General features: G+C 41.5%; 1 protein-coding gene across 2 annotated transcripts in view; it reads right to left on the bottom strand.

Annotated features, from left to right (window-relative positions):
• igdcc4 (immunoglobulin superfamily, DCC subclass, member 4) overlaps window positions 1-13,661 on the bottom strand; it is a 73,645-nt gene that overhangs the window by 41,224 nt on the left and 18,760 nt on the right. For both annotated transcript variants that reach the window (XM_049600230.1, XM_049600235.1), the window contains exon 2: window positions 6,697-7,011. In XM_049600230.1, the coding sequence (XP_049456187.1) occupies window positions 6,697-7,011 (315 nt within the window). The remainder of the gene's footprint in view (window positions 1-6,696; window positions 7,012-13,661) is intronic.

Genomic DNA, 13,661 nt, shown 5'->3' with positions numbered 1-13,661 from the left:
GGATTTTAAAGGTACCATTTTCAATTTTGTAATTTAATTAAAAACTTGTTCAGACCATTTAAATACCATTGAATGTCCTGATTAGGAGAAATTTGGGGATTTAATCAGGCTTGGCTAGATTATTTCTCTCTGCAGGTCGAGTCTTGGCAGGGCTCCAATTTTCAGCGCCTCAACACTTTCACACACACGGGAAAGCTTCCTACTGTAGATAATACTGAGCACCAGGGGGCAGCAGTGAGCACTGTCTGAGGGCCTCTAACCTCTGACCCCAACAGGCTGTTGGAGAAGAGAACAAAACCGGTTGGCTGTCCCAGCCACTTTGCCTGTAGCTGTGACTGAAGAGTGCAGAGTGGGGGGTGGATCAAAGGAGAGAGCAGAGAAAGAAGACAGAGGAGGCAACCAAAGGCAGTGAGGAAGCAGGAAGGTAACAGAAGGAGACTCCAAATCCCAACTGATGTAAGTAGGCTAGAAAATACAGTGCTGTATGAAGGCAGTAAACCAACCTTAGTGACACAACAGACTGTAAATCATTATACAGTTCAGTAAACTATAATATAAAACCAGTTGAGACGTGTGAATAAATAAATGCATCAGAACACAAACACAGTTTGTAATCAGTCATTCTTTCTGGCTTATTTATCCTGTTCTGTAACACGTTTTCTCCATGTGAGGCTAATCGCAGAACTGATTCACGCCAAATCTGCACAGCATGAAAACATGTAAAGATCCAACGGTGTGTTAAATACAGAAATCTACATTGCAGGAAGGACAAGCTGATTCATGCATTTCAAAAAGCTGCAGAGATACTGTTTTATTACACAAGTGGTTAAATGTGAACAGATTACACAACTTCTAAACAACATATGTTTATTTGCAATAGATTAGATCTTACTTAAAGATATAGATGTGTAGGTGCAGAGGTTTTATTGTGCTATGCTAACATAGGTATCATAAGAGGCTCCCAGTGTGCATGGAGATGAATAACTTGTTTATGATAAGGTTTTTGAAGTATCCTGTTTATGTGTTTGAGCATGTAAACACCATATTCCTGTTCATGAGAAACCCAAATATGCTAGCTGGAGTACTCTGACAGCTGTGATAGTCTGGCGACCTGTCCAGGGTGTCCCCTGCCTCTCGCCCGATGTCAGCTGGGATAGGCTCCAGCCCCCCCGCGAATCATCTAAAGCATCTAAAATGCAGATGTTTAGCAGGTGTAATGTTTACCAGATTCCCCATTGTATTTTAGTGTGTTAGCATGCAAATGTTTGCTGATTAGCACTGATGGGAATGTTTTAAACTAGGCACCAGATAAAAAGTTAAGGTCTATGATAATTTATTCTGAGGGGAACATGATCGTGTTTACCAAATCTCCAAGCAATACCTCCAGTAGTCAGTTTTTTGGCATGTCATAGAATAGGTTTATTTTGCAACTCTTGCTCTGAGCACCCCACAAATCTAGTGCTCAGTTCTGAGCCGCAAACCTCTTTTAACATTGTTAACTATTGGCTCTGTTAGCACCATTAGCAGTGTCAGCAGGGTTAGTGGTGCTAACAGTAGTTAACAATATTAAGGGGGTGTGGCAGCTCCAAATGAAGCTGCTTACTTACCAGGGCTACCTAGGGAAAGACCAGAGGGTGGCCACCATGTTTCTGCAGCAACACTATTGGAGTTGTGCCACTAGCTAGCTCCAACCAGAGACTGCAGGATGGGCAGTGGCCACTATGTGTGTTAACATGGCTAGCAAGCTGTTTGTCAGCAGAGCCAACACAAAACAATAAATAAACGGCAAGACATTGAACATTAAAATTTCAACACCACTAAGAGTATAGCGCTTTGAGACGCAGTGCTAAAGCTCACTGAGCCGGTGGAGCACCTACTGTACAAGGAAACCACAAGGAAAGGCCTCTTGTATTACACATCATTTTGTTTTGGAGGGTATTTCTGAAAAAAACTAACCAGTTAGCTACTGATATAATATTTATACCTATGTTTTCATTAGTGTACAATCACCAGAAACTAAAAAAAAATGTGTGTTTTCGTTACCTTAGAATGAGCCATATCTACATACAGAGCGGGTCCTCTTCCACAAGGTCTGCCATGTTGCTTCTACATTAGCCCAAAACAGACAACCCAAACACTGGCTCTAGAGTTGGCCACCATAGTTCTTTTACATGCTTGGTACACAGTGATGGGAGAGGTTTCAGTTGTTTGCAATGTGCAACCTTCTCACAAGATGCTCTTAAACCATACACACTGGACCATTAAACTCAAAACCACAAATGTTCAGCCTAATTGTGGCACTAGAGGAAATGTCATGTCAGGGAATCACCGCAGTCATTAGGATAGATTGTCTGGAAATCATGAATGTCCATACACAGTTTTGTGCTAGTCCATCTAGCAGATTTTGAGAACTTTTTACCCGCTGGTGGCGCAATGAAAAGTCAGTAATCCACCAAATACTCATCGAGATATTTCACTAAAAATACAAATTGCATGCATTCTATTGGTGTCATTAGAGGTCGAGTCAAGTAATCACCAAAGTCAGTATTATTCATCCTCTGGGGACCATAATTGTATGTATAAAAAATCATAGCAATCCATCCAATAGTTGTTAGTGGTGGACTGACAGGCCACTAGACCAACATTGCCACCCATAAAGCCGCAGCTAGCATGGCTAAAAAGCTGCATTAGAGTAGAGACAGGGATGTTCCTGAGTTAAGACAAGCAAAACTTTGGGAGGGAGGACTGAGTGAAGATCCTCACACTAGCTTCCAAACTTGTTTCTGTTTCTGGGCGTTTTCAAACTTGCAGCCAATCACATGGCAGCCTCTCGATTTCAAGCTACCCCAATTTATTGGACAAGATTTCCTCCAGAAACCACTGCTAGCTTGATGAGACACTGGGAGGACTTTCCGAGATTACCCTAACCCCTATCACACCAACTGTTAGTCATGGCAACAAACTGGCCATCTGTGTTTTCCTACCGCGCTGAGGGAACAAAGTTTCTCAATGAGTACACAGAGGCACACACACTTGCTTGGCCGTAGTAGCAGAAAGCATTTGATTCATTTTAGAAACACTTGCAATGACTGTTGCATAGCGAGCTTTGCAGGAGTTGATCATTAAACCCTTCTACTTCCAGCCATTACACAGCATGATGCCCTCATGTAAACATTCCACCTGTGACACTGCCAAAGAGCGCTGACAGGGTGCCAGACTCACTGCATGTGTGTTAACTTGAGTGCAAACTACTTGTACCTCAGTGTTCACTCTAGTGCTCCAGCTTGCGCCTTGATGCCTGCACGGACTGCTTGTGATTTCATTACTGGATCACTGTGTGCATCTATGTGCATGAGTGTCGGTGGGGGGGTGTCTGTATGTGAGTGGTGAACAACAGCTGATCAGCGAGAGTGCACATGAGCACACTTTAATGCAAAAGGGGGAGGAGGGTGCTCAGAGAAGACACTTTGCCCGTGCTGTGATGGAACAATGGCGACTGGCTGGGCTTCCACCTCCGCTCTGTCAAAGCATAATCATATTAGTCTTTTCCCAGGACTCCATGAGTGTCCCTCGCAATGAAATTCCATGACAGACGCACCCGGCACCATGGCGTTCTTCAGAATAACACCCCCAACAAAAGGTGACATATACAGCCACAGGGTCAAAAAATATGTCCAATTGTTTCCTAGCAACAAGGTCTTTCTATGTTTTTTTTTTTTTTTTTTTTTTGTTAAAACATTCTCAGGCAGCTCCTTGGGCACTGCTCTATGAGAAGTGTGTAACCCTTCAATGCACTAAATAAAAAGTCCCCATCTCGTCTTTCTTTGCTCGCTCTTGTTCGTCTTTTTTCACTGCTTCCCTCTCTCTCTCTCCTGCCCTTGACTTTACCCCGGACTCTTTCTCTGTCTTTGTCTGTCCCCCTATCTATGCCCCACTCTTTGGCCCCACAGCTATCAGATTGCAGCATTTTTCCCCTCCCCTTGTGCAAGCAGATAATTCCACCCGTGACCTCTCTGCTACCCAGCTTTCAGGCTGACTAACAGTGTGAAAACCCATCAAGCATGCCCCCAGCCTCAACAGATATTTGTAATAGCAACTGGGAAATATGTGCAGTATGAAATTTTAATTTCCTATTTGCAGTATGCTGCCCTTTTAAGCTTTATAAAGGTGTTCAGTTCTGTCAGGGTTGGCATTCATGCAGGAATGACCTGTCACACAGCAACACTGACAAAATGAAACATTTATACTCTGTGGAACTTTTTTTTTTTTTTTTTTTTAAATAAATGCTTGAGCCTGGAAATTAGTGTTAGATGTGCTTGGACTACCATTGCTCATCTTGAAGCGATTCTCCTCGTCCCCTTTTCATCTTTTCAAAGGCATAGAGTGCATAGAGATGTACATTTTGAGACTGATGATGATTGCATGCATTAATATCAAGCTGCCTCAAAATTACAATTTACTAAAATCACATGACTCTCATGTGAGTTGAAAATAAAGGGGTACTGTGATTAAATCAACATGCATGCATACAAATGTGTACAAAATATCTCTAAAGCCTAAAAAAAGAAATAAAATGTACTTTTCTACCACATTCTTTGTAAATGAAGAGCAAAAATGCAAACGTATTAAGTGCACACAGCTTGTTTGTATGGAGGAGAGAGCACACTTTTTATGATTATGACATCGGCTTTTTGACTGTAATGGGTTTGCAAAAGCTGGTAGGAATTAGGAAATATTGACATTCACCTCAGCAGTCTCATAACGAGAAAGGTTAATTGGTCTAATTAACATTAAAAGCTGCTTTTTTTTCCCCCTGCATCATCATTTACCCGTGGATGTGTTTGGGAAATGTAATGCGCACACTGTATGCCGCCTCTGGCATTCTGCCGAGAGAAAAGTGAGGTACAGACCGAAATACTGTTTATCTGTATCCAAGGAGAAGGCAGGTCTCTTTCACTGCGTCTCTCCCCTTCCAACACATTCACATGCTTTTAGACAAGGCCACATGCATCATGTACTGCGACAGGGAAACTGGAGCAGGTGGGTTTCGTAATGTGTTTTCACAGATGTGATCTCTGCTACGTTCTCTCTTCAGTCTCATTTCTGCTGGCGAAGACGCAGTAGGAAATGGGAATGTCTGCTCAATGTCAATGTTGAGGCAGTTTCGGCTTCGACCTCCTGCGCACTGGTCACATCTATCTCATAGCCTCTCGCCGCTGATTTAATTCAAAAGCCACACACACACGCTTGTGCGTATACACACACATGCAAACTGAAGGTCATTCTTAATGGTCTCTGAAGCTTTTCCTTTCACCATCACCGCAAACTCTCTTCAGCCTTTTCTGCCGTCTCACTATTCATCCCACACACACCCCCTACCCCTCCTTTACGCCTTATTGTCCCTTAAACAAGGGATCCTCATAAATAGGCATGTGACAGCTGACAAAACCAGGGGCATCCACAAAGGATACAGTCTCATTTTACACAAAGCTAATGACTAAATAAAGACTACCACTTAAGAGTGTGAGAGAAAGAGGCCTCCTTGGAAGGGCGATTAAAAGGCTTCAGCCTGTCCTCTCGGCCCTCCCACCTGCATCTTCCAGTTCATTTTTTCATTTTAATCCACTCGGCCTCCTTCACTCTATGCCTTTTAACAGACTGTTGTTTAAAAGTGTACCTGTTCCCAGGACACTTGTTAGCGCTCCACCAGAGAATAAGTCTGCTATCTGAGGCAGAGGAAAACCAAGTTCATCTCCATCCATGCAGGGAAATTCCCCCGACAAATCTGACAAATCACATTGCTCTCTCGCTCTCGCTCTCTCTCTCTCTCTCTCTCTCCCTGTGTGTATACCCAGCTGAATGCTTTAAATGGATGAATGAATCAAACCAATATTCCTCCATTACATCATACTCCTCCTGCAGTTTGTAGCATTTTGTCTGCCTTTATACAGAGACACAACACCACATGTACAATGACAATGAAGTAACATGCAGTAGCATACAGTATTTTCATATGATATGATCATAGTTTTTCAGGCCTTCATAATATTGGTTTCATGCTACAATCTAACCTCATGATTAGGAATAAAACATCAGGAAATAGCTTAACATATCCATCACAGTTTCCCACAGCCTGAGGCAACATCTCCAAATGTCTCATTTTGCACAACGAAGAGTAGAAAAATCCAAAGATATGCAAACCACTATCATAGCAGACTCCAAAAGCAGCAAAAGTCTGCATCTGAGAAGCTGCAAACAGTAAATTTATGTCATTTTTACTTAAAAAAATGACTAAAATGATTGATCAGAATTGTTACTGATTAATTTTCTGTCGATCACCTGATCAATCAAATTACTGAGTTTTACTTTTACTCCATCCATTCCTATTTATTTTCTCTATCCATGAACTTTTTACACTTTAGAATTGAGGCTTATCCCAGCATGCATTAGGCAAAAGGTAGGATAAAGTATAGACAAATCTCCAGTCTATCAGAGCCGCAGAAAGACAGAATATACTACTCGTATTGCACCTAAACACAATGTTGAGCCTTCAGCTAACCTGGGGCCCTACATGTGCACATATGCTTTAATTTGCATACATTCTGATTCATTCATTTAATTAAAACAAATGCTATACTTGGGCATTAGAGTGCTAGAGCCCTGCTGGAGTTGCAAATGTATCTGCTGGACACCTACTTGCTAGGAGAACATTTACAGTCCGGCTGGTCAGGGCTCCGATGGCGCTGGCACTCATGCAGCTGTAGCCCCCCTCTACACCGTGGGCAGGCTGGCCATCCTTAGAGGTCGGCAGCAGGAGGAGGGATGCGTTGGCCAAATACTGCAGGAAGTCGCCCCCCTCCGGAGGCAAAGGCTGGCCATCTTGAAGCCAGGTGACATTGAAAGGTGTATCGCTGGCCCCAAGGTTGCAGTCCAGCAAGAGGGGCAAACCTGGCTCCAACACTACATGGCTGGGCCCAGCCCCGCAGCTCAGCTCCACGGAAACAGGCTTTTCTGTGTGGGACAAAGGGAAAAGTTTGATTAAGTTCATCTTGTTTTTTAAATGTGATCCTTCATTTTTAACCATCTATTCATCAGAGTAATGTGTGCACAATATATACAGAGCCTCGCTGCAACCCTCTGGAGGAACCTTTATATTGCTCTGTGATCACTATCACACATCAGCTATAAATTAAATATTGCACTTTTCTTCTTCACTGATCCAATTATTCAGACATCTGCGTCATTTGTCATTTTTTTGTCCACTTTATCAATTTCAGCGTTTTGCAATTTGTCATCTTATAACATAACTTCAATGGAATCAATAGTGTTGGCAAGACAGATGGAGAGGGGCAGTGCATTCCAGAGGCAGGGTGTTTTGGGGACAGACAGGAGGCCAGAGTCAGAGGAAGAGGAGGAGCTCTGAAAATGAATTGGGCGCAGAGGCACGAAGGGATTTGTATGTCAGCAGCAGGACATTAAAGTCAGTGGGAGAGAGAGGAAGTCCTGGAGTGAGAGGTTGATGAGCTGGTGTGAGATGAGCGGCAGAGTGCTACACGAACTCCAGTCAAAGGAGATGTTGTTGTCTAATCAAAGGAATTTTACCGTGCTAAAACTTCATTTTTATTTATCACTATGAAACATAATTTTGAAAGAAAGTTGCAAATGATTCATGGTCATGCTGTGTATGTTCTGACACACAGTTTTCTGCAATCGTTACATTAATGTCTCTCACCCACACAGTTTATATTATCTCGTATTTATAACAGTAAGTGCTGCAAAACAGTTTTAACACTGCTATTAAAGAACAAGGTGAAAGAAAAAAAGGATGAAAAAAGAATCTTAGGAGAAAAGGGAGTTGATGAACAAAGTAGAGAGGAAAGATCAAGAGAGACGAAGATATGAGATAAAAAGAACTGAAGACTTCAAACCCTGACTGACACGATGACAGTACTACACATTCCACCGATGATCTATTGTTGATGCCTTTAAAGTGTGCATTAACATCTGTTGTGTAATCTGGGAAAGGCCGGAGAATGTTTTCTTCTTTGTAAATGGACAATAAAGTTACAAACAACCAGAGAAGTGCTGTAAAATGGAGCTTACTGAATGTGAGTCACTTTGTGCTTGGGTGAAATGTAACTGCATTTTCATGCTTGTATTTTATAAAAGAAGAAGTGAGAATCAAACTTTTTAAAGAACTACAGTCAGACCTTTAGGTACAACAAGTGGCAATTGTGATGAGACATTCATCATATCCCCATTGGGCATGGGTGAATTATGAGACAGTGGGCTCCTGGGCACAAATAAAGCAGCAACCTCCGGGGCTGAAAAATGGAGCCAACACAGTGCCAAAAACTGCCGCTCTTTGAACGGCTGCTTGAGGCTGGCTCCAGAGGCCAGTCAATCCCCATAGACCCCCATGTTCAAACGTCTGACTAACAGCAGAAATAAACATGTTTACAGCCTGGTACAAAAACGGTTTTGGTCTCTATAGCTCATTTCTTTCTTCATGACAACTCTACAGGAGGGTGAATTTTTACATAACTTGCCCATTTATTTTATTAAGTTTAATTAAGGGCGGGCCGCTTTAGGAACAGACTGTCTGCCGATAGTGTCCTCAGCTTCACAATCAGATCCACCCTTCGCTCCTCCACAGTTCTAGCCTCTTGCCCAAATATTGTCACTCTTGGCCCCAAAAACGAGATGGCGACAGCTGCAATGCTGAACTTGAGGCGTCAAAAGTCCATAAACCAAGGGGTGATGTCCTACATAGAGGTTTGAAATACAGACTTTGTAGTAATTTTGTCTCTTTTTTTGTTTAGGATCTGCTTGTCATAGTAACTCAGAACATTTTCTTGTGGTTTTGTGCCTCTTTGTGGTTCCTTTGCATGTCTTTGTGTCTTTTTGTGGTCAGTATGTCCTGACACCTAAGGCTCCTGGGTCTGTGCTGTAGGCCTGTACAGTAATCCATCCTTGCTGTTGGGTAATTCTATTTGAGATACTGTATGTCGTCAGGATTTTTAAAATTCCTTGGATTTCATTTTCATTTATGTGACTAAAGTACTTCTACCAATTTAGCACCTTCTAAGCTTTGAAGTGAGTTCCTTCATATTGCTTTTAAAACTTCTGTACTCTTACTGTCTGACCACCCCTATAGACAAACCTGGTGGCTGACTTATGTGTTGAGCTCTCAAGTGTAGCCACAATTACTGCGGTGTCAGAATTCAACTGAACACATTATCACTGACAGTGAAGCAGAGATGTTTGGGTTGTCGCCAGTCGTCAGATGTAAGTAGTCTGTGTGAATGGGGAGGTTTTGCAGTCACAACCCTCGGTAGTTTCAAATTAGCTTCGGCAGCCTTTGGGGAAAAAAACAACATTAACCTATCGCTTCTGTTTGACCTCCGCAGTCTGGATGTAAAAGTGCAGTGCAGCAATTAAACCCAGCAGGAATTACTTGCTAGCTTATGATTTAAATCATCACACTACGCTTTCTTGCAATGCAATCAGAAGAAATCCATCACCTAATAAAAAATATATAATCTACTCTTTTCCAGAGTGTCTGTTTCTTGGTGGAGCAGCACAGCCGAGAAAAGACTTCCAGCCATCTGTCAAAACTGGACTACATTTCATTTTAAAGTTTACATTTTTAAAATGATATCCTTTATTTTTATTTAATAAAAATAAAAAGCTCTATTGGACAGAGCTCTTGGCAAAGAGGTGAAATAATTTGCATACATTACAATGTTATACACAGGGTTACACAAGTGAGGTGTCACCACAGTAATGTTAGATTGTTTACTTCTGCCTATAACTGGGGTTCATATATAGCTGACAAATATAAATTAAGGTTAAGCCATTTTAAACGTCTTTTTTATGAAGTCATTACTGTACCCGCGCAGTAATATCATTTAAACTTCCTTTCTATAGGTCATTTGACAAACCTCTTCATGAATCCAGCATAGAAACACTATTTTCTCACATACTTACATTAGCACACACACATACACACACAGGCAGGTTTATTTCAGCTTCTCTTTCTCCAGCATTGGATTAATTAAGTTAATGGGAGATGGAATTTTTTCCTTGATTAAATGAGGCCTGACCCCCCACCATCACTTCCTGATGAAGAGGCTGGGTAATGCTGAGAAAGGCTGCGCCGCGCTGTGGCATATACACACACACACACACACACACAAACCTGCCATGGAGACAACATAAACATGCATGCACCAAGAGACACATAGAAACACACATGTAAAGAAAACTAAAACACACTCACACTCTTGTGGGAACAGAAACATCAGTGTATAAGCGTGCAAGCACACACACACTGACACAGATCACCTCCACTGCTCCTGTCTTCCTTGCTCCCATTTCAACTAATTAGGTCTCATTAAGTCATTAAAACGTTAGCAGCCATTTCCCAGCTCACTGCCAATGGTTTCACTTGGCGAGAGGTGGGGATCATTCGGCGTTGGATATGGAAGCCATTACGTCTCATAAAACTGGAGGAGAAGTGTGATGAGGAACATGCAAGACAGAAAAAAAGCAGGAAAACACTAATTTTCCCAATTAACCTGTGTACAGCTAATTATATAATAAGATGAAATGAAACATAGGTGTCCAACTTAAAGAAAGTTACAGTAAGAGTAGAGTCCTTTGGGGGACTAGCATGACCTGTTATCCTTTAAAAAAAAGGTATGGTAAGTATATCACATATTTCAGTTAGTGGCTGTTTCACCTGGGAATAAAACACTTGATATTGAGTCATACGTTCCCACCAGAAACCTCCACATGCCCTGGATTTGTGGCCATGTGCAGCACACACACACATACACACATGTTCACACGTTGACATGTTCCCACATGCCCATTACAACACACACACACACACACACACACACACACACACACACACACACACACACACACACACACACACACAGACTCACGCACGCCCACAGAGTAACTATCAGTGTATCATGTGGACACAATGTGGTGAAGGGGGTGGAGGAGTGGGGGGGATCTGTGAAGTGGCCATTTTGCCATTTTACTGTACAAATGGGAGCTGCTGGAAAGGACAGGATGCACTCTGGGATATAGCAGCGACGGCATGGTCCCACCGACCTGTACTGAATGGATTGTGATGGCATTGTGCCAAGAGGTTCATAGCTTACACTAAGTAGAGAGAGGACAGTGGTTTACAAAGGGAGAGGGGATGAAATAGAGCCTGTGTTGTGGTTACTACAAACAAATCCGAGGACCATGACAGGACAACAGGACAGAAACAGAAAAAGAGAAACAAAGAAGCAAACACTCCACACACAAATGACAGGGTGCCCCTTAGCAGATCAGAAATTATTTTGACATCATATTTGGACATATAATATCTTTTAAATCATGCCAATTACAGTAATTTGTTATAAATAAGAATATATGTGGATACTATTCCCAAGATTTTTTAAATAAATTCACATGTGGTGCACCTCCACACTACTGCCATATATCAGGAGATAAAATGGATAGACTGAAGACTGATTTGCAGTCCTGTTCACGATAAAATACACACACATAAAAAAGAAAGAGACAGAAGAGAAACAAGACACACACTGACAAAAACACAGACAGTCGTTGTCTGTCACCCTCACAGAGAAGAAGAAAGAAAAGGCAGGGGAAATGGAGAAGTAGGGAGGACAGCGCTCTTGATACCATCAACACTATTCCGCTGGTCCTTTTCTGTTAATGGATCACCTATTCACAAAATGTTTGGGAGAACAGAAGGAGAGAGAGGAGGAGCGGGAGGAGGAGAGTGACCCAACACAGTGAATATTTCACCCTGCCCAGCTCGCTGTCAACAGAGACTGGACACCACATGACCCCGAGGCCACAACTCAGGTTTCCAGTCTCTCAAGCAAAGCTATCCAATACCTCAGGCCTTTCAGGAACTATATGAGATATGGACAAAGAGGCTCAGCTAAAACTGGTGCTTCACAAAATGAACTGAATGTTCTTTTTTCCTGATGCTGATACCCCAGTAGGGGTGGGCAATATGGACCAAATCTCCAATCATTGTATATGTAATTTCATATCAAGGTAACATTATATATTATGATATGTTCTTTAAATTCAATTAAGAAATGGTTTAAAATAACTATAATGTACTTTATCACATGACTATTTTCTGTGTTTATTTGGAAGTTCCATACAAATAAAAAATAGCTTCCTCACAAAAAAAACACACAAGATAAAAAAAGTAGAGCTTAAATTCTTTCAAAGTCAAAGTTTTACTGTTCCTGAGAACAATATTTTCAAGTATTATAGATTTCTGTATTCACAGCTTCATCCTCCTCCTTCATGTCAGCCATAATCATGTTACCATGTGAAGCTGCTGGATTTATGTCATCTCGCAGGGACCCATACACAATGTTACGTAGCCTGCCCCAAATAGCTCTACTGGTGGACACATTTCTACCGTTGCATGGTGTCATATTGCCCAATCCTCTACCCCAGTATTTATACTGTATGTTGTCATCTGTTTTGCACAGTTCTGACCTTGTCCTGATATCCATCATGCTGGCTTCTGTAGGCACAGTGATACTTTGTGCTAAATGCTAGCATTGGTATGCTAAGATGCCCACAATGACAATGCTAATGTGCTTATGCTTAACAGGTATAATGTTCATCATCTTAGTTTAGCAAATTAGCATGCTAACATTAGTAAAATTGTACTTAACACAAAGTCCTGACAACATGCTGGCTTTTGTATACTTAGGCACAGTGATGCTTAGTGCTAAATGCTAGCATTGGCATGCTAAGCTGCTCACAAGGCCAAGGCTAACATGTTTTGCTTAACAAGTATAATGTCACCATCTTAGTTTAACAAATTAGAATGCTAACATTAGCAAAATAGCACTACACACACAGTCCAGCTGAGATGTTGTCAAAAATGTCTTTTTATTGATACTTATCGATACTAAAAATTTGAAATGGTTTCATTTATTTTCTGTAGTTCTCTGCTACAAGGGCAAAAAAACCTCACATTATAGCCTTCTTATATTTATCTTTCAATAAAAAATATGAAATTGTATGCTCTCAAGGTCAATTTTCCCCCTGGTATTGAATATTATTATCTCCTCTAAGGTGTTGTATCAAAGTTAGAAATTCCAGTATCATATCAACACTAGCTGAGGCTGATGGGAATGTCATTCATTTTTAAGGTATTTCGTCATAAATTAAAGTCGTAAAAATCACCAAAGTTACTACAATTCATACTCCGAAAAACGGCAATCCCTCCAATAGTTGTTTAAATATTTCAATCAGGACCAAAGTGGTGGAGGGACCACAAGACTGACATTGCATAGTAGCATGGTTAGAAACTGGTACAAGTACTATAGTGCTGAATAACAAGTGTCAAGTAAGCTGACAGAGGTCACAAAAAAGAAATTGAGAGAGTGGATACAAGACCAAGAGAGAAACTCAGAATTACAGAATGAAATACAGGACTGAACAGTGTAGATAAGATTAGGGCAGCCTTGAGACTCAATTGAAAGAGAGCAGCGAAATGTGATTACAGGAGCTTTTGTGAAGAGGGACCACTAAAGCACTCAAAAGCAGGGATAACCAGATTGCCTTGTACCTCCCGCTAAATTGACACAGCA

The sequence above is a fragment of the Epinephelus fuscoguttatus genome, linkage group LG2 (genome assembly GCF_011397635.1).
Source record: "Epinephelus fuscoguttatus linkage group LG2, E.fuscoguttatus.final_Chr_v1".
Classification (NCBI taxonomy): Eukaryota; Metazoa; Chordata; class Actinopteri; order Perciformes; family Serranidae; genus Epinephelus; species Epinephelus fuscoguttatus.
The sequence above is the reverse complement of the archived record's forward strand: the minus strand, read 5'-3'. Positions and strand labels throughout refer to the sequence as shown.